At 35.3% G+C, this 27,888-nt stretch overlaps 1 protein-coding gene across 14 annotated transcripts in view; it reads right to left on the bottom strand.

Moving 5' to 3' along the window:
* Positions 1–27,888, bottom strand: part of LOC115032149 (triadin-like) — a 280,731-nt gene that overhangs the window by 169,355 nt on the left and 83,488 nt on the right. For all 14 annotated transcript variants that reach the window (XM_085842738.1, XM_085842726.1, XM_085842728.1 and 11 more), the window contains one exon: positions 11,994–12,038. In XM_085842738.1, the coding sequence (XP_085698864.1) occupies positions 11,994–12,038 (45 nt within the window). The remainder of the gene's footprint in view (positions 1–11,993; positions 12,039–27,888) is intronic.

Here is a 27,888-nt window from a genome sequence, read left to right as displayed (position 1 = left end):
AGCACTCACCAGGCAAAGAGTTTCAAGGAAACTCAACCTCCTGGAACCTTGGCATTCTCATAACCCGTATACTCATACCCTATCCCCACATTAGTCTGGTGTATGGATCCACATGCTCTCTTTCAGTATTGTTTTATTATAAGTGCCTTCAAAGAAAGTATTCTGACATAGGTAGGCATCCACCAGTGTTCCAATGTCCTAGAAAAATCCTTGAAGCTGATGAGCTTGGAATTCAGTAGGAATTCAGTAAGAAGGTTATCTATTCAGTAACATTCAAATTTACTTCTAGTAGAGACAGTTAAACTAATTAGGCATTACAAAGAACAGAGCTAGAATATCCCTGGGGATAGTCTGCAGAGTGATTACTTAGGACAGTAGCCAGTCTCACCCAAACAAAGGGATGCACAATGGCCTAGTGAATGGGTAGGTTTACCATGAAAGAGTTAGGGAATCCCCCTGAGACAGGTTTCTTCCCTAGGCCCAAAGAAACAGCATAAATCAGGCATTTATTAAGAACCCCTGGTGGTGGGCTTAACAATAGACTAGCATTTACTTAGTGGTAAATGCGACTTGGTGCCAGCCATCTTTTGATCCTTTTGTATTGTGTCACTGTAACTCAACTGATGAGTCTCTCCTGGTTTCTTGGTACTCTTCTGTATAAAAAGTTTGATGCTCAATTTGAAAAATTACACTCAAATTCAACAAGTTCTCTCATGTCCTATTTGGTTGTCATTCGCTGATTCCTTGCCCACCTGAAACTAGAGAGCCTTCCACGAAGATAGGGGACCCATAAAAGGGATAAGTCTGCAGCAATGTTTCTTCGTTTACATTTTAAATGCTATCCCCTTTCTTAGTTCCTCTCTGAAATTCCCCTATACCCTCCCCCCTCCCCTGCTCCCCATCCACCCACTCCCACTTCCTGGATGGCATTCTCCTATACTGGGGCATAGAATCTTCACAAGACCATTTTTAAAAGTGTTTCTTAGATATTTTAAGTTTCTTCTATTGAGAATTTTGTTTAGAGTTGTTCTTCATTTTATAATAGGGCTACTTTCTTTAAATGTAGTTTCTTGTGTGCTTTATATGTTTTGGATAGTACCTTCTATCAGATGTGTATTTGGTGAAAATCATTTTCCATTTTCTAGACTGCTGCTTTGTCCAATTGATACATCCTTTGCCATGTCGAGTCTTCTAAGTTTCATGAGATCTATTTAATAATTGATGATCTTAGTATCTGTGCAAACCTATTCTGCTAAAAAAAAAAAAAGAAAAAAAAAGTTCTTCTGTGCCAGTGAGCTCAAAGTTAGTTCCCATTTTCTCATCTATTAGATTGAATGTATATGGATTTATGTCTTTTATCTATTTAGAGTTCATTTATATGCAACCATCCAGGTTGGCCATCATTATTCATTGAATATACTCCTTCCTTCCAGAATGTATATGGCCTTCATATGAAAAATGAGGTGTCCATTGGTATATGGATTTCCATCTGGGTCTTCCATTCAGTTCCACTTATCAGTGTGTCTGATTTCCCGCTATTACTCCTTTTTTCAAGCATGCTTTTTAGTGTAATTTGAAATCAGAGATGGTGATGCCTCCCATACTTCTTTTATTATTCAGTATTGTTTTAGGTATATGGGGTTTTGTGTTTTCATGTGAACCTAAAAATTTCCATGATTTGTGAAAATTTCGTTAGAATTTTATTGAGAATTTCAATGAAGCTGAAGATTGCTTCTGGTGTGATGACAATTTGAGCACTGGAAATCCTTCTATCTGCAGATATCTTCTATAATTTATTTCACAAAAGACTTGAAGTGTTTTTATCATACAAGTCTTTTACTTGTTTGTTTAGAGATACTCCCAAGAAACTTTATATTATTCAAGGCTATTGTGAAAGGTTTTATTTCCTTGATTTTCTTTTTTTGATTGTTTGCTTTGTTTTTTTTCTTTGTTTTTTGGGGTTTTTTTTGTGTTTTGTTTTTTGTTTTTTTGTTTTTTCGAGACAGGGTTTCTCTGTATAGCCCTGGCTGTCCTGGAACTCACTCTGTAGACCAGCCTGACCTCAAATTCAGAAATACTCCTGCCTCTGCCTCCCGAGACACCCGGCTTTTTTTCCCCCCTGATTTTTGTTTGAGAATGTTTGTCATTTGTATATAGGAGGACTACTGGTATTTATTAGTTTTGTATCCAGAACCTTGCTGAATTTATTTGCTGTAGGAGTGTCCTGGCAGAGCTTTTTGGATCAGTTATGTATACAATCATATTCCAATCTTCTTTCTGTTCATAATATTAATTCAATACAATTTTGATGAAAGAATGTGGTGCAAACTGACAAACTAGTAGTAATTCATTATTACATTCTTGCAAAAGTAGTTACCTACTCATGGTTACATCACTTACAGCCTTCTTCCTCCAGAGACAATATTTTTTGGCATTCTTTATTATTTTATTTTTTATATAATGACTATGATATCTGCAATATAACTAACTTATGTCATTATAACAGAACCTCATGCTTGAATTTGTGTTTTCAGGAATTTCATTTAATTTATTCAATATCTACTAGTATGTTTTATTGCTTTCCTTTGAAATTAATTGTAAGTGAAATATATCCAAATCTTTTAGATATTAGGATTTTGATCAGATTATTTCTAGAATTGCCAGTTATCCATTTGGAGTTCATTTCTGTTCAGAGTGATAAGTATGAATGTAGTTAGTTAGATTCTTCTACAAGCACCATTCAGGTTGACCAGCATTGAGGATTCTCTTTTTTCCAAAATATATATGACCTTCATATGATGAGGTGTCCATTATTATGTGGATTTGTATACCATGGTTTGTGTGCAAGAAGATAACTTTTGGAAGTAGAATGTCTTTTTCCATCTTTACACAGGTTGAGGGGGTAAAACCCAGGTCTTCAAGCTTTCATAGCAAACCCCTTTACCCACAAAGCCATCTTGCAGGTCTTACAATATTTTTTAACTATTTTTATTTTGGAATCTGGATCTGAATTTGATACTTGTATTTCCCGTAGACTGTTCTTGGATCAATAATTCATGATATTCTTTGGCATTCATGGAAAATATGAATGATTTACATATAGGATATTTGTCTTTAAATTGAGAATTATATAATGTCACAGCTTTCTCATAAAATGAAATGAGAATTCATGGGATGATAGATAAAATAATTGATCTATAAAAGTAGCTAGAATAAGACTACCCAATGTCACAGAAGATGTGACTAATAAGGATAGGCTAATGACAGTTTCATTTTGAGGTAGCTTTATATTGAATTAGTATTTTATAACTATCAAAAAATTCCACAATTTTTTTCTTATAAGCCATAAATCAAAAGTTCTAGTTCAGTATTTTTCTCCATAAATGAGAATATAGAACTGTTGGAGACTAATTATCTTTATTTCAATTAAAACTCAAATGAATAAAATCAAATGTTTCAAACTATAATGCTAAAGAACTTTCCTTTGAGTAATGTTCTGCCAATGCAAACTTGCACAGGAAACTGTGAATTAATTCTAAACATTTCAAGAACTCTCTAACAACCTTAGTCTATCAGTCTACCCAAAAGTAAGGTAAGAATACAAAAGTTCAAAACATTTTTTATGTTAGGATTCACACTAGCCCTTGACATACCTTAAAATGTATAATTTAATTATTCCAGATAAATTTGCAAATTGCCATGACTCTGTGAAGAATTGAGTTAGAGTTTTTATGGGGATTGCATTGGATCTTTAGATTGCTTTAAGCAAGATTTTTACTATAATTAATCCTGCCAATCCATGAGCATGGGAGTTTTCAGTCTTCTGAGATCTTCAATTTCTTTCTTCAGATTTGATGTTCTTATCATACATTTACTTTACTTCTTTAGTTAAAGTCACACAAAGGTATTTTATATTATTTGTGACTATTTTAAAGGGTGTTATTTCCCTAATACTATTCTCAACAATAAAAGAATTTGTGGTAGAATCACCATCCCCAAACTCAAGTTGTACTACAGAGAAATTGTGATTAAAAACTGCATGGTAGTGGTACAGTGACAGACAAGTAGATCAATGGAATAGAATTGAAGACCCAGAAATGAACCAACACACCTATGGTCACTTGATCTTTGACAAAGGAACTAAAACCATCCAGTGGAAAAAAAGACAGCATTTTCAACAAATGGTGCTCGTTCAACTGTTGGTTACCCTGAAGAAGAATGTGAATTGAACATTCTTATCTCCTTGTACAAAGCTCAAGTGTAAGTAGATCAAGGAACTCCACATAAAACCAGGGACACTGAAACTTATAGAGGAAAAAGTGGGGAAGAGCCTCAAAGATATGGCCACAGGGGAGAAATTCCAGGACAGAACAGCAATGGCTTATGCTGAAAGATCAAGAATCATCAAATGGGACCTCATAAATTTGCAAGGCTTCTGTAAGGCAAAGGATACTGTCTATAGGAGAAAACACTAACTAACAAATTGGAAAAAAAAAAAGAATCTTTACAAATCCTAAATATGATAGGGGGCTAATATCCAATATATAAATAAAGAACTCAAGAAGTTGGACTCCAGAAAACCAAATAACCCTATTAAAAATGGGGTACAGAGCTAAACAAAGAATTCTAAACTGAGGAATACTGAATGGCTGAGAAGCACGTAAAAAATGTTCAATATCCTTAATCATCAGGGAAATGCAAATCAAAACAACCCTGAGATTCTACCTCACACCAGTCAGAATGGCTAAGATCAAAAACTCAGGTGACAACAGATGCTGGTGAGGATGTGGAGAAAGAGGAACACTCCTCCACTGCTGGTGGGATTGCAAGCTGGTACAATCTCTCTGAAAATCAGTTTGGCAGTTCCTCAGACAATTGGACATAGTTCTACTGGAAGATGTGGTAACTCCTGGGCATATACCCAGAAGATGTTCCAACTTGTAATAAGGACACATGCTCCACTATGTTCATAGCAGCCTTATTTATAATAGCAAGAAGCTGGAAAGAACCCAGATGCCCCTCAACAGAGGAATGGATACAAAAAATGTGGCACATTTACACAATGGAGTACTACTCAGTTATTAAAAACAATTAATTCATGAAATTCTTAGACAAATGGATGGATCTGGAGGATATCATCTTGAGTGAGTTAACCCAATCACAAAAGAATACACATGATATGCACTCACTGATAAGTGGATAAGCCCCACCTGGAGATCCATCCCATAAGCAACCACCAAACCCAGACACACTATAGTAGAGGCCAACAAGGGCTTGATATCAGGAGCCTGATATAGCTGTCTCCTGAGAGGCTCTGCCAGTGCTTGACTAATACAGAAGTGGATGGTCACAGTCATCCACTGGATGGAGCACAGGGTTCTCAATGAAGGAGCTAGAGTAAGTACCCAAGGAGCTGAAGGGGTTTGCAGCCCCAGAGGAGAAACAACAATATGAACTATCGAGTAACCCCAGAGCTCCCTGAAACTAAACCACCAATCAATGAAAACACATGGAGGAACTCTTGTCTCTAGCTGCATATGTAGTAGAGGATGACCTTGTTGGTCATCAGTGGGAGGCAAGACCTTTGGTTCTGTGAAGGCTCTATGCCCAGTATAGGGGAATGCCTGGGCCAGGAATCAGGAGTGGGTGGGTTGAGGAGTAGGGGGAGTGGGGAGAGAATAGGGGATTTTTTGAGGGGAAACTAGGAAAGGTAATAACATTTGAAATGTAAATAAAGAAAATAAATTTTTAATTATTCACTAAGAAAAAAATAAAATACTGTTTTAAAAAAATGTGTAATTTCCTTTAGTGTGATAAAGTAGAAGAGTTGAAAATTTCAGACGTCTTCTAAACATTGATTCTAGAAGATTATGCTAGTGATCTACAAATTTATACAAAGGTAAGTCATATAAGCTAAAGGCAAAAATATGGTGTATGGAAATTTATTTCATTTTATTATACTTAAGTCTTTAGTAGCAAACCAATATGTACATAAAAGAATTAAGAGAATATGTTTTAAAAATCAAAGATTTACCTTTGCCTAACCAATCAACTTTATAGGGCAGTCGTTGTGCCATATTTTCTGTTCAAAAAATATAAGCAATATATGGGTTCAATTTATTGGCATGAAATAGCTTTTTCATAGGAAAGAAAACATAAGAAGCAGTTGGATATTGCTCTTGAGACCATAAAGTAGCATTTATTTGCTGTTCTTTATGGTAAAGGCTACAGTGGATTTCTTCAGCCTTCCATACCACTCACTGTATAAAGGCAAAGAATATGCAAGGCTAAATTTTCTATGTGCACCGGAATCCTTTAATCTTCAGTTATCGATGTCAAATACTTAATGTTGATTTTATGTGCCAAACTTTACCAATGGTTATCAAAATGATATTTGAGGGAAAATAGTATGTGTAAGATAACTTTCCTTGTGGTGAAAAATGAAAAGGAAACCTTCACCTGCTGATGCACCTGAATGAGCACCTGATCCTGAACCTGAGGTTTGGGGGTAGAAAATGATCAAAATCACTTACTTTTTGCATTGATTAATTGTTTAAAAGTGTATTATCTAATGTCAAGGGAAATGTAAAATATTTTTTCATTAAATTAGGAGGTCACATGAAATTTTGCATCGTATTTATAATTATATTCGACCTTGCAATAAGAAATGATTCATATTTGTAATCTTTAGTTTTCACATTTGGTCAAAGTGTGATAAATGGTACAGGGACACACAATTAATACAGAATGTTTATAACTTTTAGAACTGAAAACACTGAAATATTTTATCAAGAAATTGAATTAGTGAACCACTGATGGAACAGAATGAAGGCAATGTACGACTGATGCTTTGTTCATAATTGTGTTTCTTGCCCTGATAAACAATGTATCTAGTGCCATCTACCAACTATCTCCTCTCATATTTTCGTTCCTGAGGTCCCTAGATGTACATAATAGTGCTTCACATAGTTAGGACAAGGCAAATGACCTAGAAAAAAATCTGATAAGTATGGAAATATCTTTTTGTTTTGAAAGAAATGAGTATCATTATCATGATCTCTAAACCTAATCATCATTGACTCAGGTGGGCAATTACCTGGGGGAAAATTGTCTTCAGTGTTAGATGGTGATGATACCAATAAAAAAGTCACATACGTCAAACATTGCATGACATATAGTGTCACTTTGTGAGAAACAAACTCCTTTGAGTGATGTGCTATTCTGACGACATATGAAATTATCAAATTTAGACCTGATTATTTATTAAAGGAGTAATGAAGTAGAAAGGAGAAAAAGTGAGAGAGCAAGAACTGGAAAGGAATTTCGTACAGATCATGTCAATGTAAAAGTATTAAATAATTATTAAATAAGGATAAGAGGTAAAATGTTTATATGAGCAGAGAAAATGATAAAATGCTAAGTATTCTATCAACATACATAAAAATATGTTTAAAAAGTCATGATGGACTTATTTTCATGTGTTTCTGGGGTTGTTTGTAAACCAGCTTCTCTCTTGAGTCAACCCATTGCCCCTCACATCCCTTACCCAGTGCCTGGCCTGTTGTGGGCACTCAATAAATATTAAACAATTGTGGTACAAACTGTATTCAAACACGTGAAATTCACAGAGATCAATCATATTGTTCTTATCATTTAAAATTTATTGAGGGTCAACAACAAGACTTAATCTACATGTGCAAATTAATCACACATCACACAAATCATTAAACAGAGTTGGATCAAGTCGGCCTTTAGTTTTACTCTATTGAATTTTTAAAGGTTAAATTTGACATATCAGGAAATATAAATACAATTATTAAGATATGGAGGATTGTCTCAGAAATCACTGTTCTCAGATATCTTTAACAATCTCTTAAAACTACAGGATAAATCTACAATAATTTCACAAAGCAGATTAAAAAACAATATACACGTGTAGATGATGGAAGTCTACTGCAATAGAGGAAAGTAATGTATCACATACAAAGGACTTATTTTCCACCTGCTCTGACAAATTTCAAAGCTTTTACAATTATATGGTAACAGTATTTTCAGAATCACATCCAATCCAAAGAAAGACAGAAATCCTTCAGGTACTATATACAGATTAGATTACTCATGAGGGTTGCAATGTTTCCAAACCTATGGCAAAACTGAATTTCTTTTTAGAGGAAATTAACTTTGACACAGTTTTGATCTATACTCTCCAATTTTACCCTTCATAAGTTGAGTAATTTTGTTTAAATTCATATCCTTAGCTAATTAGATATCAAATGTTTTTTAAAAACTAATTGTCATGTTTCAGATTATTTGGTTTGTAAAGTCATATTTATTTTCTTTCTTTTTTCTCATAGTTATTTTCTTTCTTTCTTCTCATATTTATTTTCTAAGAGGATAGAACACTATGCTTAATAATTCGGTGATCACTTTTAGACTATCTTTGAGGTAACGAACTGTTCATAAGCATTTAAGATTATAAAGTATGGTTTTCAATCTAATGTTATAATTAAAAACCAGGAGGTTTCCTTGACAAATTCTCCTAAAAATAACAATGTATTACTGTAAAATATATTTCATTTAATAACTTTTGGTCAGAATTTTTTCCTTTGAAAAAAGTATTAGCCTTTTGTAGTTCCCAAACTTTGTAAATGTGTTCTAAAAGCTAGGATAAGGCATACTTTCCTGAATATGGCATATCATTTGACCTAATTAAATAATTATTTAATTTTTCTTCCATTTGACATTGTTAATAAGTTCTTACTTAACTTATGTGCAATTAGTGAACTTAACTATAATTTCCATATTCTTTCCATATACCATTCACCACACAGGACTTTTCCTTGATGATTTCTACTTTAAAATATATAAGGGAAAGTCTTAATCTAACTTCTGAAATAATTTCATACCTTCATTGTTAGAAATTTGACATGTAGACTATTCCTTTATCTTCACAGTGTGTTGGGCACACGTTATTAAATTCTCAGTCAGCTAATATTCCTTTCTTGACATTTTCTCTGTGTTTGCAATCAACTAACCTTTTGTAAAATTGAGTATTTGCTGTTTATAGGCCACAGTGATAGGCTCTTAGAACAAATTCTAAAGAAGACATCAATAATGTCATGAACCAAGTGAGTGAAGAAATAACAACTTGCAAATGATTGATTCATAGCTATTTTTTCCACTTTTTCCCTGTTGCAGAGCAACTTACTCCAAGCTTATCATTGAGACCCAGAAGAATTGTGTTAATTGGTCTCTTCTTGTACATCACAGCACTTCCTGAGAGTGGGTGTTTTGCCTCCCTCAACTAGGACTAAGAAAATCACATCAGTCTGTTCCTTCTGAAAAAGAATGAAGTGTTATTTAAGACTGTGGGTCTATTTTGAAAAAGAACACATTCAAAAACCATATAATCTCAGTAAGTTAAATTCAACAACTAGTAATTTTCAGTAATGAGCATTACATCAATGAACTACAGTGCACTCTTTCAAATACATCATGAGAATTATAGTGACACAGCATGTGTCTGATAGTTTTATTTTTGGCATGCCTGTTCTCCCCGTAAGCACAGTCATATCAGGTGGAGGAAACATGTTGTAAGAACCATCCTACATATAACCTTGTTATTGGTTTCCCAATCAAATGGCTTTTAAATGTAATGGGATACAAAATCTTTCTTAACTCTCAAATCTATCATCAACCCAACATAAGATCTGCATGAAAAAAATAAAATAAACCACTATAAATTAAAATAAAAATCACATTTATTTTAGTTCTGTAGCTCTTAGGCCTTCAAGTGATAAAAGCTCTTCTTCTCAATTAGACTCACTGGAAATTAATTCCACGTTTTCCAAATAATGTATTTCCCATAATGTAAAGTAGTGCTGAGTTAATTTATTCATGCATAGCTGGGATGCATCTACATCAAGATGTTCAACGTGCACAAATAGATTTAGGCCATACTGCATATTGAAATCTGATAGGAATTAGAACAATCATGGTGTATTAAATAAAGATTTCCACAAGTTAAAACTTAAATGAGTGAAAAATGAATCTCTGATTATATTTAATTAAATATAAACTCATTTTAGATAATGAATATTTCTAAAGCTAACTAAACCTACCTACATAAAAGTGAAAAGACAACAGAGTCTTAAAACATCCTCTTAGGAATAAATAAATATAGAATTCCATCATGAAACATTGAACAAAGTAGGTTTGTTTTTGTTTTTTGTTTTTTGTTTTTACATGGAATATCCTGGCGTGTTTTTTTTTTTTAATATTTTTTTGGCTTTAATCATGTCTTAAAATACCTATTTTAATCATCAAGTATTTGTGTTAGCTATACCAACAAAAGAGCATTATATTTAAATATATGATTTTCTTTTATATTTGTAGTTTAATATATGAGGGTGCACTGTCACAATTAAAATCAAAATCTTTTATAGAAATTATACCAATAATTGTACTTTGTTTTATATAAGCCAACAAACAAAAAACCCTGAGTTTTCATAAGATTAAAAATGTAAGTTTAGGAAAATTATAGTAAAATTCACCTGAAATAATAAGTTCGCAAACTAATGGGCCATTGTCCATTTGAGGAAACATCAATGAGTTAATAAAAGTGATACTTTCAGAAATAAACAGTCAGTATTTCTGTCAATCATGTTAGGTACCACTGTATTTATTGTGTTGTCTCTATTATTAGCCAGTGTACTTTTAACATGTTATAGTGATTTAAAACATCCTGCAAGGGTGGGGATGTTGCTTAATTTTGCACTATTTGCCTGGCATGCTTTAGACCTTGATTAATAAAACAAACAAGCAACAAAAAGCAAAGCAAGTTCTGATAAGTAATTTTATGTCTAGAAGACAGAAAATCATGAAGCCTGGTGAATTAAAGTATGCTTTGACAACTTATCAAAGTTGTTTTTGTGAAAAAAGAGCTCAATGTGAATATATACAGTTTGGGCATTTATAATTTGTTTCATCCTTTATACATATAACTTTTTATTTGGGCTACATAATACCTAAGTGAGAAAAGCAGATTGGAAATGATTGTCTTCATTTTGGCTTAAGAAATTTACATTCTGAAAGCTGTATAAATGAGCAAGCCAAAACACAATGCTGTGTTTGTGCTTTATATTTCCAACACTAACACAGTCATTTTGTTCAGATCGATCTGCTTGAAATATTGCATTGCCTCTTATAATTGTGGATGGTAACCAGACACCAAAATAAGGACAAAAGCTTTAATGATATAACTATCATATTATTGTCATTTTTCAAAGCTCCCAAATCCTTAATATTTTCATTTAGTTGAGTTTTAAGAAAAGGCACAATATCATTTTCAATGATTTAAGACAGTGGTCAAGAGCATGTTTAAAACATATTGTAGAGTGATAATGTGGTATTCCGGTATAGTGATATATCTATGTGTGTGTGTGTGTGTGTGTGTGTGTGTGTGTGTGTTTAAGTAAATCTTTCATGACCTTACAATGTATTACAATAAATTTTCAGGCCTTTTGGGTGAATCAACCATCAAAGTCATCATATCAACTCTAATAAATTTTATGCCCCAGTATCTTAATACAACAAATTATTTTTAAAGCAATATAAATTATTTTTTCATAAATAGGATTGAATTGGACTGTTATCTCTGAGGTGGTATGAAAACAAAAAGCCAAACAGGAAAGAACGTCTACCAGTTATCTAGCTCATCTTCTTATCACTCTTCAGCATGTCTGATGATGTAAGGAAGCAGTTTGTACAGATTTTCTGTTCTGAATTTATACTCAAAGCTTGATACACAATAGTAAAACAAGGCCAGATAGTTACCCCCATCCTCCCTGTACTGAGAAAAATGCAAGGAGTTTGCTATGGAGCAAGAGCTTTAACAGTTATGGTCTTCTGCCTGTCTGAATCCAGTGTTTTCCTCCTCATGTAGTTTTCTTTCTAAAGAAGATAATGTCAACCTGCTTCACTTTTTTTTTTACCTTGCTCGACCGTCTTGGCTTTCTCTTCTTTCTTTCCATGCAGGGCTGCAAAGCAAAGATAAGGTTTAAATAAGAGCTCCAATCTGAAATGTTTATTCTACACATAAAAGCATTTGGGGATGCATTTGATACCAAATATTGGTTCTAAACAAGCTATTCTCAAATGCTTTTTAAAGTACTTCTCATCTCTTTATAACATAATTTAAATCTGGGTTAAATCTAATCTTAAGGAATTAGAACAAAAGCAAAATGAAGAAATCCCTTCACTCTCGAGGCTAATTCTTCCACCCTCTTTTCTATTTTATTCCTTTATTCTGTGCTTTGATAAACAAGCTACAAAGAATAGCACTTGACAGGACTATGATTGACTTAAAACTTAGTTTATGGCTGTAGTCACTTAGTGTCATACAAATGTCAATAAGATACTTCTTAAAACTCAGATTTAGCATGTCTTAATCAACTGAAAGGACCATGCTGTTATGCTTGAAATGCATTAAAGTATTAAATGAACCCATTTTACATCACAAGCAGCTAAAAAGAGATATGTGAAAGCATTACACCCTGATTCAAGTTTTCTCTAAGATTTATGGCTCTAGGTGGAAGATTTGCAGTCTACCTAGTTAAATATGAAATAAGCAGAAATTTTCATATGAACTCAGTGCCTTCAGCTGAAGTAACTGATTCAAGAAAGAATCTTCAAAGAAGTTGCACAACAGCTAGATTTTGTTTTTCATAAAAAAGAAATGCTTTCTATTAAAATTATCTTCCAACATGAGAATATTTTTATTAGATATTTTCTTTATTTACATTTCAATGTTATCACCTTTCCTGGATTCCCCTCTGAAAAACACCCTCCCCATATCTTAACCCCTTCCCCCGCTGACCAACATACCACTCCTGCTTCCTGGCCCTGGCATTCTACCACACTGGGGTATAGAGCCTTCATAGGATAAAGGGCCTCTCCCACTATTAATGTAGGACTAGGCCATGCTCTACTGCATAAGTAGCTTGAGCTATGTGTCCCACCATGTGTGCTAGTTGGTTGGTGGTTTACTCCCTGGGATCACTGGGGTTACTGGCAAGTTCATATTGCTGTTCCTCCTATGGGGCTGCAAACCCTTTCAGCTCCTTAGGTTCTTTCTCTAGCTCCTTCATTGGGGACCTTATGCTCAGTCCAATGGATGGCTATGAGCATCCACTTCCGTATTTGTCAGGCACTGGAAGAGACTCTCGGAGAGAGCTATATCAGGTTCCTGTCCGCAAGCACATGTTGGCATCCACAACAGTGTCTGGGTTTGGTAATTGTACATAGGATGGATCCCCAGGTGAGTAAGTCTTCTTCAGTCTCTGCTCCACACTTTGTCTCTGTAACTCCTTCCATGGGTGTTTTGTTCCCTACTTCTAAGATGGATCAAAGTAACCACAAACTGGTCTTCCTTATTCTTGAGTGTCCTGTGATTTGTGAATTGTATCTTGAGTATTACGAGCTTCTGGGCTTCTGGGCTAATATCCACTTATCAATGAGTGCATATCATGTGTATTCTTTTGTGATTTGGTTACCTCACTCAGGATGGTATCTTCCAGATCTATCCATTTTACTATGAATTTCATAAATTCATTGTTTTTAATGGCTGAGTAGTACTCCATTGTGTACATATGCCACATTTTTGTTATCCATTCCTCTATTGAGGAATATCTGGGCTCTTTCCAACTTCTGGCTCTTATAAACAAGGCTGCTATGAAAATAGTGGAGCATGTGTCTTTATTACATGTTGGTGCATATTCTGGGTATATGTCCAGGAGTGGTATTGCTGGGTCCCCAGGTAGTATTATGCCTAACTTTCTGAGGAACCACCAAACTGATTTTCAGAGTGGTTGTACTAGCTTGCAATCCCAACAGCTAGATTAAGAACTGATGTGGAATTGAATAATGGAATCTTGCACTATTCTACAGAGAGTTATAAAGGGGAAGTTCAACTTTAAAATGAATAAATACATCTCCCACTGGCTTTAGTCATTTTGGACACAGAAGTTCTTATTCATTGGACTATCTAGAGAGATGCTACTTCCTTTTGAGAGAGCATGTAATGTATTGAATATTCTGCAATGTTACTATCAAAAAACATCTAAGTGAAATTAAGTTAAACCAGAGGTCTGGCTTTCATTTTAATCAAATGCAGGGTGTTGTGAGCACGTTAAACAATATTAGGGAGAAGCCATCAGGCACATAAGTACATCACTGGTAACTTCCTCTAAATAAAGGAGAAAGGAAGAGTAGGAGAAAAGAATAGATAGAGGAAGAAAGGGGGTCCAAGTAAAGACTTAAATAATATAAGAAAAAAATCAAAACAAAAACAAAGGAAATGTGATGAATTTCATCATTGCATGTATCTACTTCAAAAATACCCTAAAGTTTGTTACCGTTTATTAGAAATAAAAACAAGTAGGTTTTTAAACAAACATTGTACTCTAACCTCCAAATGGAACTCTTAACTGAAGAAAACATTTAGCTCAAAGCAAATTAAGTTTTCTTACTTTCACAAATCCCACATGTACAGAAAGATTTGAATAATGGGAACTTACAGGCCTTTCAGGGGATAACAATGAAGTTATGATCTTATTTTCTGTTCCTATTAAACTGAAGTCAGTATTAGGTTAGGACCACTCAAGGAGGGGTGTGACCTGGCTTCCATATAGGATAATGAGTGTTGCCATACTCCTATAGTAACCATTCCTAGGCACTGAATTGCTCTAAGAAATGAAGGGCATGGTTTAGATTTTTGTCAAAAATTGTACAGGGGATTATGAATCCCAGGAAAATAAGCAAGGCTCTCAAGTGTACATTCCCATTTTGTCATATAAATGCTGTTGCAATTACAGCACATTATCTAATCTTGAGCCTTAATATTTAAGTGATAAAGCAGGTAATTCCTCTACTTTATTAAAACAATGAAACACTTGATTGGCTATGGCAAGCACAAGGCCCAGTAGCTACAAGTAACTCTTGCATGGTTTCTTTTTTTTTTCCCTTCATTATTATTATTTTTTTTTACTTTACTTTAAACACAATTATCCCTCTCATAAATTTTTTGTATTATTTTTCCAATGTTACTTAAAAATGTAACAGATAATTAATTAAAATGAGGAATCGATGAATCTAAAAAAGCTAGAAACTAAAAACTAAGTAGGAATCTATTAATCCATACTGAAATAATATGATAGAAATCCACCGAGAGACAAAAAGAGGAAACATTATATATATATACATGTATATATGTATATGTATAAATGTTTTTTTAAGACAGGGTTTCTCTGTATAGCCCTGACTGTCCTGGGACTCACTCTGTAGACCAGGCTGTCCTCAAACTCAGAAATCCACTGCCTCTGCCTGCCAAGTGCTGGGATTAAAGGTGTGCATCACCACTGCCCATCAATAATTTAACAAACATGAATAATGGAATAAATTTTAACATAAATAAAATTATATTTTCAAAATAAAAGAATAACAAGAATGAAGAAACATCTATATTTGGAGGGAAAAAAGGACTGGGAACTTCAGACATTGTTGTTTACATCCTGTAAGCACAGTGTTCCTAAAGGGAGAGCTCCTTAAATTTAACATTTTTTCCTCAGTTTGTTACTCAAATAAATACTTAGGTTTTTATTATTATTATTATTATTTCTTTAGCTAGGTCTGCTTGGTATACATCTTTTATACTGGCAGTTGGAAGGCTAAGGCTTGAGAATCTTGTATTTGAGACAAAGCCTAGACTGTATACTGAAAGCCTATGAAACCAACTAACTAATAAATTAAATAAGTAAGTAAAGAAATAAAGATACACATCCTAGTACTATATCTTTGAAAAGGTTAAATCTTCCCAGGCATATTATCAAATTGTTGATTTAATTATAATTTAATTTCTACCTAATGATGATATGGTTTTAATGCACACGGTTTTGTAAGAGAATATAATTTTGATTTTATTCCTTAATCCATGATTATTTTATCTTTAAGATTATAATATAAATTTATCCCTTTGCTTTTCTTCCTTCAAATTCTTCCATATACAACTATCTGCTCCCCTTCAAATTCATAGTGTTTTTCCCATTAATTGTTATGTAAATATATTTAAGTATACAGATGTACATATATATATGCGTATTTTCAAATAAAATCTGAACAGTCCATGAAATGTTAGTTGTATGTATTCTTTGATGACTATGTCTCACTAGGTTCTGCTCTTAGAATACTTAAGTTTATGAGGTTACGTCACTTTCAATTACATTAAAATGATAAGCAAATCAATACTTATTATTAACTATATCTAAAACATTGTTAATGTCCCATAAGAGAATTAATGTATATATCCAGCCAGAGGAATAATGTATATTCTTTAAAATTCACATAGGACAAAAAGAAATGAGGTAATTCCTTGCTCTCACAGTAAACAGAAACAATTAGCTTCTGAAGACTGTAGTATGTGCAGAACCTTCCAGAACCATGAACACTAATCAGTAGGGGTAAAGGGTATATGTGTGCACCATCTTTACTTCTTCATGTTCAATGAGTTCTGTAGGTGATGTCTTTAGCAATGGAAACTTGAGGTCAGTTTGTGGGGAGCAACAAATAGCCTTGGCAACAGCCTGGGTTCCTTGGGATTCCAATAAGACCTCTTTGGGCAACAACTGAATTAGATGTAATCCTCCTCTGCTCATGGAAGTTTCATTTGGTGACAAGAACTGGCCCTTTGGTGCTCTGTCTTCTCCATTATTTAGCAATATTATTTATTGCACACTCCCATGACTATATAATTTAGAAGTGTCTACTGTACCAGGCTTAGATATTTCCCTTCAGATAGCCCTTGATTCTAGCTGTCACTTCCTGTATTCCTTTATTTGTCTCCTTCTTCCCTCATTCTTCTTGTTGGTCAATGTGTGTATCCATTTTTGTAGTTGGGACTGTGGCTATTGTTACTTCCGTTCTTCACTGATTTCAAACTCTAATTTCTTTGACTTTCTAATAGAGACCTCTCTAGGAATTTTACATATTTTCTGAAGCAAATTGAGATTTCTGAGGTACCCATTATTATAAACCAGGCAGTTATTAGTTTCTCAGTGTCTCTCATATCTTCATGGCACTGTTGAACTCCCCAGTCCCTACCATATAACCTACTCTAGTGAATCTCCATTAATGACATGTATATTTTCAATTGGTTCTCTTTCTGTAGAAACTCCTGCATAATATGGATTGATACATCATGAATGGCTTTAGAACAATAGAGTTATAGGGATGAGCTTCTCTAACAAGCATTATGGTATCTGTAGCTGGCTCTCCAATTCAGCTATAAATAATGCTGATTGAAAAAAAAATCTCCCAGTATTAGAGACAACACTGATAATCCATGATGAGAATGGTTCAGTGGTCTACCATGAGTCTGTAAGTGTTTATTGCCCTTCTCCCCTGTTTGGCCCTTTTACTTGTTTGATGGTTTTATCCCATCCTGATTTGTTTTGTTTTGTTTTGTTTTGTTTTGTTTTGTTTTGTTTTGTTTTGTATTTTATTGTATTGTATTGTATTTTAGTTTAGTTTAGCTTAGTTTAATTATTCCTTAGATGCCTGTTTTTGTTTTCTAAGAAAAGACAGAAAATTGATAATGATAATGATAGAATGATAATGATAGAAGAGTTGCAAGATTTGAGAAGAGTAAGGGAAGAGAAAATGACAATCAAAATACATTGTATAAAACGTTTTCAGCAAAACAAAATACAATTGTTATATGTATTTATGATTAAATCTGGAAGGAGAGGGAATGAACATGATAAAAATATATATCCTATTAAATGGCACCCTGCAGAATGAAAAAGGATTTTCACCAATTCCATATCTTATAGATGGCTAATATCCAAAATACGTAAAGAGCTCAAAAAGCCAGACATCAACAAACAAATCAGTCCAATTAAAAATAGGTTATAGATTTTAACAGAGAATTCTCAATAGAGGAATCTCATATGGCTGAGGAAAACATAAGAAATGCGTAACATATTTAGCCATCAAGGAAATTCACACCAAAACTATTTTGAAACTCCTTCTTACACCTGTCAGGGCCAACTCATACTGCCAAGGATTTGGAGTAAAAGAAACACTTTTCGATTGTTGGTTGGAGTACAAACTCATAGAGCCACTATGGAAATCAATATGGCAGTTCCTTAGAAAATTGGGAATCAATCTTCCTCAAAACCCAGCTATTCCACTCTTGGGTATATAAACAAAAGACACTCCATCCTATCCCAAAGACACTTGCTCAATTCTGCTATATTCATGCTAGCTTTATTAATAATAGACATAAACTGGAAACAACCTAGGTGTTCCTCAACTGAAAAAAGGGATATAAAAAATGTGGTATATTTACAAAATTGAGTATTATCCAGCGGTTAGAAAAAAAAAGGGGGGGGGCATCATGAAATTTGAAGGCAAGGAGATACAAATAGAAAGAAAAATCTTCCTGTGTCAGGCAACACCAACCCAGACAGAGAAACATGATGCATACTCATAAGTTAATACTATCTGATGAGTAAAGTTCAATTAAACTACAATCCACAGATCAAAGAAATTAGATTAAAAGGAGAGGTTTAGGAAGGAAGAAGCATGGATATCCTAAGGAAAGAGAAATTGAGTAGATCTATTGGGTAGACTAGGAGTAAGTGAAGATGAGAACCAGAGGAATTGGGTAAGGGAGAAAGGGACAGAGGGAGAAACATAGGCCAGAAGATTGGAATAAGTGAGCTAGTGGAAACTTCCTGAAGCCTATGAGGGTGACCCTAGCTAGAACTTCTACTAATGCAGGATATGGAGCCTGAACAGGCCATCTTCTGTAACCAGGCTAGTCTTCCAGTGGTGGGACTAGGACACTAATCCAGTCACAAAGCCTTCCACCCACATCCTGTCCTTACTGAAAGATATGCTGTGGTAAAGGTGGTTCATAGCTTGGGGTAATGGTCAACCAATGATTTGTCTACATTGAGACACATGCCTGACACTGCCTGAGCCAGATAGCTCAGAGTCCTAGGGTAGAACAAAACATGACTGACAAAAAATTAAGTAAATAAGTAAATAAATAACATAAAAAGTAAATGAAATTCTTCCTTTTTCCTTTTTTCCTTTTTTTTTCAATTTTTATTAGATATTTTCTTCATTTACATTTCAAATGCTATCCTGAAAATCCCCTATCCCCTCCCCCCACCCTGCTCCCCTATCCACTCCCACTTCTTGGCCCTGGCGTCCTCCAATACTGGGGCATATAAAGTTTGCAAGACCAAGGGGCCCCTCTTCCCAATGGTGGCCAACTAGGCCATCTTCTGCTACATATGCAGCTAGAGACATGAGCTCTGGGGGTACTGGTTAGTTCATATTGTTGTTCCACCTATAGGGTTGCAAACCCCTTCAGCTCCTTGGGTACTTTCTCTAGCTCCTCCATTGGGTCCCCTGTGTTCCATCCAATAGCTGACTGTGAGCATCCACTTCTGTATTTGCCAAATTATTCTTAATGATATTCTGTTATATTCTTAGATAAGTGCCTAGCCCAATAATCATCAGAGAGACTTCTTACAGCAGCCAATGGAGGTAGATGCAGAGACCCACACCCAAATGTTAGAGTTTGGTAAACCCAGCAGTAGAGGTGGAGGAAGGATCATAGGAGCCGGGGAAAGGGGCTGAGGACATCAGAAGAACACAGCCCACAGAATCACCTGAGCAGGGCTCACAGGGTCTCAAAGATGCTTACATGACAATCACAGAACCTACATTTATCTGTGTTAGGTTCTCTGCATACATGTTGTAGTTGTTCAGCTTGAGATTTTTGTGAAACTCCAAAGCATAGGAACAGGGGCTTTCTCTGATTTTTTTTAACCTGTTTATGGAGTTCTTTTCCTCCTACTGGGTTGGCTCTTCTAGCCTTGATAGATAGGTTTATTTCTAGACTTATTAGATCTTTTTATGCCATGTCTCACTGATATCATTATGATGGCTGCCTTTTTAAAAAGTGAAATGGAAGAATAATGGATCTGGGAAAGAGGGTAGGTGGAGTAGGGGACTGGGAGGAAGGGAAGAAGGGGCTGCAGTCAAGATGTAGTCTATGAGAGAAGAATAAAAAATTTAAAATAAAATAAAATTTGGGATACTTAAAAAGATCCTTAAAATTAATAGACTTATTTTCTTATTTTCTTTAATTTAAAATGTTTAAACGAATCCCAAGAGGAGGAAAAGGAGTCAGAGATATGCCCATGCCCAATGTTATGAGTTCCCCACGAACAACAAGCTCTCAGTCTTAACATATATGCAGAACACCCTCCTAGGCACTGTGCTTGCAACTTCAGACTCTGATGTGCATCCCAATCTAAAGTGAATATTCAGTTTAATAGATAAGCCTGCCAAGGAGGAGAATACTTGGACAAAACGGCCAGGTGTGAAACTGTGAATTGTATTATGGTGAACAAACAAGTGTCTTGCCAAAGGATAATTCCTTTATAGGTTTGTTTATAGGTATTTAAGAAGTAAATAAAATACTTTTCTCTTAAAAACAATGTGCATGATAAATGCCTTTGATACTTCTGACATATCACTTGTGAGGAGCAAAAAAATTTGTGACACACACACACACACAATCTCCTAAGCCTTTTATCAAGTCTAAGAAACATAATGATGTTGATCAACTACTTCTACTATGTACACACAAAATAATAAAAAGAATAAGCATAATAGAGATAAAACTTAATTTCTCATGATATATATTTAAACAATGTAAAGACTTTTGCATGTGACTTGAGAAAGAATCATCTCTCCCATAGTAATTAGGCTGGTTAAAAAAAAAAAAGTCTAAGAACAAGAACAGTAACCCCCCCCCCCCCCAGAAATAAGTACAGCAATTTCTCATATGATTGGCTGAATTATAATACAAGTATATGTCCTAGCCTCAAAGAACATTCACAAAAAATAGGATCCAGTAACTTGAGATGGAGCTTATGGGCAGACTCTGCGGAGACTGAAGATACTGATCTCTGAGATTTTCATAGATCATTTTGATTAAAGCAAGTTTTGTCTCTGTTCTATGCAGTGTTCCATCCTTGTCAGGGGGAATTAATCTACTGTCTATCAAGCCAGTAATGAAGTTCTCTGAATGTGATACAAAGCAAAATGATGCTGATGCTCCACACACACACACACACACACACACACACACACACACACACACACACACACAGTCTCACGCACAGTCACGTGTCTGTGTGTGTGTGTGTATGCATGTATGTATGTATATATGGAGTATATATCTGCCAGTGTATATTCATGTATAATCATGCACACATGTGATATATGCTTGTGTACATATATATGTGGTTGTGTGACATGTGCATGAAGGTGCACATACACAGACCAGATGTTAACATAAGTTGCCTTTCTCTATAGGTCTTCACTTTATTTTTTTTAAAGCAGAATCACTCCCTGATGCAGGAGATGAATGGTGTGTTAGCATTACTGGATAGTGGAAATCCAAATATCTGGAATATAGACACATGCACATCTAGTCATTCCACAGTTGATGGGATCCAAGCTCAGGAATTCTTTATTATGTGGGAAGCATTGGTCAATGTTCTAAGTAGAATATTTTATTGCTCTTTTTATGTCATATTTTATGGTGGGAGCCACAGCTGTTCAACTGAATAATTAAAATATAACAAATATAATTGCATTTCACACTAGCAATGGATGGGTAATATAGGAAAACCATATAGGAAAACACAGGAAATGAAATCATTAAGATGTCTGGCTCACATATACCACTGGATAATTCATCATGGTATTTCTAGAAGTAGATAGAGAGCTACTAAATATATGCTCCATCTAGAGAAGCAGAAAAATTTCAGGAGAAATGATTTAAAGGCTGCTTTGAGTCAGAGCAACAAAAAAATCACGACTCTTCAATAAATTGAGCCAGTTTCTAGGCCCAGAATACTGAATGTAAGAGAGGCTAGGTTCTATTAAGGAAACACCATTTTAATGAGGTTGGACCATATGAGTAGCTAGAAGAAAGAATTTCAAGTGATTTGTTCAATGTTTTGGCTCTGGTGATTTCCTATGGCCTTTGCTGAGTTTTAATATAAATATATGTATGTGAGGCCAGTCACAGGTCAGAACAGTAATTCAGGAAGAAGACAATAAAGGTTTGACTGTACTGATAGGGTTATGAATACAAACACATACACAGGAAATGTTTATGAAATAAAAATGGGAATACATTAAGATTATATGAAAATAAGGATGTATTAGAAATAAAGAGAAAATGGAAAATTGTTCTCTCATAAGGTAAAGAGTAGATAATGAAAAGCAAATGGGTAGGAAAGAGTAGGCATTTTAAGATGAGGAGGGAAGAACCTTAAGTTGTTAATTAAACAGTTGAAAACAGAAGTCTGAAATGCGTAGTAAAATCAGAAATGGAGATACAATTTGGATCTTCAGAATTTAGGGTAGATTTGTGATCTAGCATAGGTACACCACAAGTCAAGATAGAATTTAAAGCCTAAGTTAATAATGGAGTCTCTGCGATGCCAACTGTTAAGTATCTACACAGTAAAAGCATGTAAATATTTCATAAGTAAAGTTCAGATTCTGATGAAAATTAAAGAATAGTTTGCCTTAGAAACTTCTCCCCAGACAAGGAGCAGAGACAAAAAGTGAAGTTTCATGCTGAGGACTTTAATTATTCACAAACTAACAGGTTTCCTTGCTTCAGAGAAAGAAATACCATTAGCATTTACCATAGGAGCTCTGTCATGCCACATCTTGAGACCAAGTTCTCTTCCTGAGTTATGGATCCTCATATGTGTCCTGCAAAGCCCCACTACCTTGCCTTGCTCTATTGCTGACACCCAAGGTGCTCTCACAGATCATTCTGATCAGGATCACATTGCAAATACATCTGTTATAGAAGGCTTGCTTCTGAAGCCACTGCAAAGAAAATCTTTTGATGATTTCAAGGAAAGAATAACTTATAAACTGCTATGTCTTTTTATCTGAATTTATCTCCCATTTGGACTTCAGCCTTGAGCTACAGCTATACTGGAACATTTTTTACTGATAGTAAAAATAGATTTCATATTTTTTGAGTATTTTAGATTCAAGCATTATCCCCCATGTTTTATTTTATACAGAAAATGATATCCATAAGTTTATGCTGAGTGACTGTGAAAATAAGTAGAGATTTTTTAAATTCAAAACAGATGGTGTCAAATGAGGATTTAATATTATTCCTCTTCAAATAAAACATTAAAGTGAAGCAATTTATACAAATTTAAATTAGTACATTATACCTTAATTAGTACATTGTAATTGAATTATTTGTAACATTGAAAACATTACAACAATCACAAAAGCAACATCATGTACAGTCCCTTGTTCAAAGTCAACTTGGAGATAAAAACAACCACTATTCAATTTCTTGTTTCTGTAAACTATGAGAGATTAGAAGGTGGCAAATGCACAAGAGAACAATAAATGTGCTACCTATGAGAGGAATGGGAATGTGTAATTATTAACAGTTGAGAAAAATCAGGTTTAATGTTGTTTTTAAATTTGTCAGCTATATAATTCCCTACCTGAGTTTGTTACTGAGAGCTTTGGAAGCAAGTTTTACTCTGCTCATTCTTTTCATTATCTGTCAAACTAATATGCAGAACCATATTTAAACAATAACAGAGATATAAGATTAAGATAAGATGGCAAAGTAGTTGGTTATAATTCTTGTTTATAAATAGAGTTTTCCTCTGTCGTTTGACTCTAAGATTTACAAAGTAAGCTCATTCCAACAAAAATATTTGCTAAGTTAAAAATTCATGGCATCCTTAGTTGAGGACTCTTATGGGGTCCATAATTGATTATACAGTTTTGATTTTATATCACTGTTTATTCTACTTTGACATAGTTTGACATAGTGAAACTGCAAACTATGAATGTTTATATTTATGCCATGTTCAAGATAAAATGATTCTATCCTGCAAAATTCATCATGACTTTGTTATTTATTGGTTATTTTATTTATTTGCATTTCAAATGTTATCTATCTTCCCAGTTTCCCTTCCACAAGCACTGGACCCCCTACTCCCTCCGTCTGTCTCTATGAGGGTGCTCCCCACCTGTCCACCCACTCCTGCCTCCTCAGCCTAGCTTTCCCTTATCCTGAGTCATCAAGCCTCCACAGGCATAAGGAGTTCCCCTCCCAGTAATGCCAGATAAGGCAATCCTTTGATACATGGCTGGAACCATGTACTCTTTGATTGGTGGTTTAGTCCCTGGAAGATTTGGTTGATATTGCTGTTCTTCCTTTGAGGCTGCAAACCCGTTCAGCTCTTACAGTCCTTGCCCCAACTTCTTCATTGGGGCCCATTCACTCAGTCCAATGTTTGGCTGTGTACATCTGCAACTCTATTGGTCTGGCCCTGGCAGAGCCTCTCAGGCAACAGCTATAACAGGCTCCTGTGAGTAAGCAGTTAGCTGACTTGTTATCCACTGTGTAGATGTATCACATTTTCTTTATCCACTCTTCAGTTGACAAAAATCAAGGTGGTTTCCAGTTTGTGGCTATAAGAATAAAGCCACTATGAACATAGTAGAGAAAGTATCACTGATGTATAGTGGGACATCTATTGGATGTATACCCAGGAGTGATATAGGAAGGACTTTCCTGGTTTTCTAAAAAACTACCAAATAATTTCCAAAGTAGTTGTACAAGTTTGCCCTTCTGCCAGCAATAGAGGTGTGTTCCTCTTGTGCCACATCCTCAGCATGTGCTATCACTTGAGTTTCCCCACTAATTTATTTATTCATTTTATATTCTAATCATAGCACTGCCCCATCCTCCCTGTCTCTCTTCTCACAGCCCCTCCCTTTACCCCTTACCCTTCTACTACGGGAAGGGGGTAATCCCCACCTTCATACCAACCCACCCTGGCATGTCAAGTCTCTGCAGGACTAGACACATTCTCTCCCACTGAGATCAGGCAAGTCAGCCAAGTTAGGGGAGCAGGATCCAGAGACAGGCAAGAGAGTCAGGGTAAGCCTCTGTTCCAGTTGTAGGGGGTCCCATGTGAAGACCATTTTACACATCCACTACATATATACACATTCCCCACCCCCACCCTAGCCCCAGCCCCAAATTGGCAGGGGCTGCTATTGTATTCATCTTTGTCTGTCTCACACAGGGCAACTGTGTATGCAACAGTGATAAATATAGCTGTCAACAGTGTCTTCATATGTTGTAACATTGTAACAAGGTTTTGAAGAACAAAAAAACATCAAAGTTTCATAGTCTATCCCTGTGAATCCACTACCCATGTGTTTTTGACCTGAGACATTCTGACAGGTATAAGATGGAATCTTAGGGTTCTTTTCATTTGTATTTCCCTGATGACTAAAGACATTGAACATTTCTTTAAGTGCTTCTCAGACATTTGAGATTCCCCTTTTTAGGTCTGTAACCCATTTTTAATTAGGTTATTTGGGTTCTTGGTATCTAATTTCTTGAGTTCTTTATATATTTTAGATAGATCTTTTCTCAATCTGTAGGCTATTGTTTTGTCCTATTAACAGTGTTCTTTGCCTTACAGAAGCTTTGCAGTTCCATGAGGTCCTGTTTATTAGTTGGTGATCTTAGAGCCTGAGCTATTGGTTCAGGAAGCTGTCTCCTGTACCAATGCATTCAAGTTAATTCTCCATTTTCTATTATATTATATTAAGAGTATCTGATTTTATGTTGAGGTATTTGACCCACTTGGGCTTGAGGCTTGTACAAGGTGACAAATAGGGACTTATTTGCATTTGTATACAGGCAAACATCATGTTAGACCAGCAGCATTAATTGAAGACACTTTTTTTCTCCATTGTAATGTTTTCTCTTCTTTATCAAAAAATCAAGTGTCCATGGGTATGTGAATTTATTTCTGGGTTTTTTATTCTATTCCATCGATAAATGTATCTGTTTCTATACCAATACCATACAGTTTTTATCACTATTGCTTTGTAATACAGCTTGAAGTCAGGTATGTGGATTCATCCTGAAGTTCTTTTATTGGTCAGGATTGTTTTAGCTGTCCTGGGTTTTTTGTTTTCCATATGAAGTTGATAATTGCTCTTTTAAGGTCTCTAAAAATTGTGTCAGAATTTTGGTGCAAATTGCACTGAATCTATAGAGTGCTTTTCGTAAGATGGCCATTTTTACTCTGTTAATCTTACTGAACCATGAGCATAGAAGATCTTTTCATCTTCTGATATCTTCCTTGATTTTTTCTTCAGAGATTTGATGTTCTTGTCATGCAGATCTTTCACTTGCTTGATTAGAGTTACACCAAGATACTTTGTATTATTTGTGACTATTGTAAAGGGTACAGTTTCTCTAATTTCTTAGCTCATTTATCATTTTATATAAAGGAGAACTGATTTTTTAAGTTAGTTTTTATCTGGCTACTTTGCTGAAAATATTTATCAGTTGTAGGAGTTCTATGATAAAAATTTCGTTCCCATATGTATACTATCATGTCATCTGTAAATAGTGATACTTTTATTTCTTTCTTTCCAATTTCTATACCCTTGATTTAGTTTTCTTGTTGCTCAGTGGATGGATATTGAGGATATTATCATGAATGAGGTAACCTAGAGCCAGAAAGACAAGAATAGCATGTACTAGCTTATAAGTGGACATTAGCATTAAGTACAGGATAACTATGCTATAATCCCCACAGGCCCTAAGAAACTTGGGAAACAAAGGAGGAGGCATGAACCTCACTCAGAAGGGTAAACTAAAGAGGTATTACAGGTGAATAGAGAGAGGGAACTAGGTAGAAGAGGGGGTAAGGAAGCAAACTAGGGTGGCAATCATGCATGAGGAGAAGGGGCATAAGAGAGGCTGGGAGGGAGAATGGCAATCAGTTGGGGGCATCTCTGGGACTAGCTGGAGGTCTGAGCCATTGATATAGGGAGTCTAACTGAGATTTCTACCAGAGGGAGACAAAGAGACTGAAGTGGCCACCTTCTGTAGCCAAGAAGGACTTCCAGAAGAGGTCCCACAAAATCTTCAACTGAAAATTTGTCCTGCACACAAGATGTGCAAAGATAAAGATGGAGCAGAAACCGAGGAAAGAACCAACCAATGACTGCCTCAACTTGAAACTCATTCCATATGAGAGAGTCAACCCCTGACACTGTTTAAGATACTCTGCTATGCTTACAGACAGGAACCTAACATAACTCTATCTGGAGAGGCTTTATCTAGACCCAGATGGAGGCACATTCATAGACCCACAGCCAAATATCAGGCTGAGCTTGGGAAGTCTTGTGGAAGAGTGGGGTATCAAATTGAGCTAGCCAGATTGTCAAGTATACAAAAAGAATACCTAGAAAGTCAAATAACTGGGAACCATTGGGTCTAGAGACTGGGCTGGACATAGACCATTTATACATTTTTGGCAAATATGCAGCTTGTTATTCATATGGGTCCCCTAATAAGTGGAGCAGAGGCTAATGCTATTTCTGTTCCCTGCCATTGGATCCCTTTTTGGACTGGTTGGGCCCCAGTGGGATAGCATATGCCTAGTCCTGCTGGTACAGATGTCCTAGGGTGGGGTGGTACCCAAGAAGGGACTCTCCTTCTCTGAGAAGAAGGGGAAGGGGCCACGGGGAGAGGCATCTGTAAGGGTAAGACTTGGAGAGGGGGTGGAGGACTATGATTGTGATATAAAATGAATTTTAAAAAATTAATTTTTGAAAAGGAAAAAAGCCTCAATCCATGCATGTATCCAATGTCAGTAGTTCAATGTTTTCTTATGTAGACATAATTCTACTCTTCTCCCC

This window comes from Mus caroli, unplaced genomic scaffold, assembly GCF_978045245.1.
Source record: "Mus caroli unplaced genomic scaffold, Mus_caroli_1 scaffold_9, whole genome shotgun sequence".
NCBI classification, from domain to species: Eukaryota; Metazoa; Chordata; class Mammalia; order Rodentia; family Muridae; genus Mus; species Mus caroli.
Note: the sequence above shows the minus strand (reverse complement) of the source record. Positions and strands in the feature narration are given on the sequence as shown.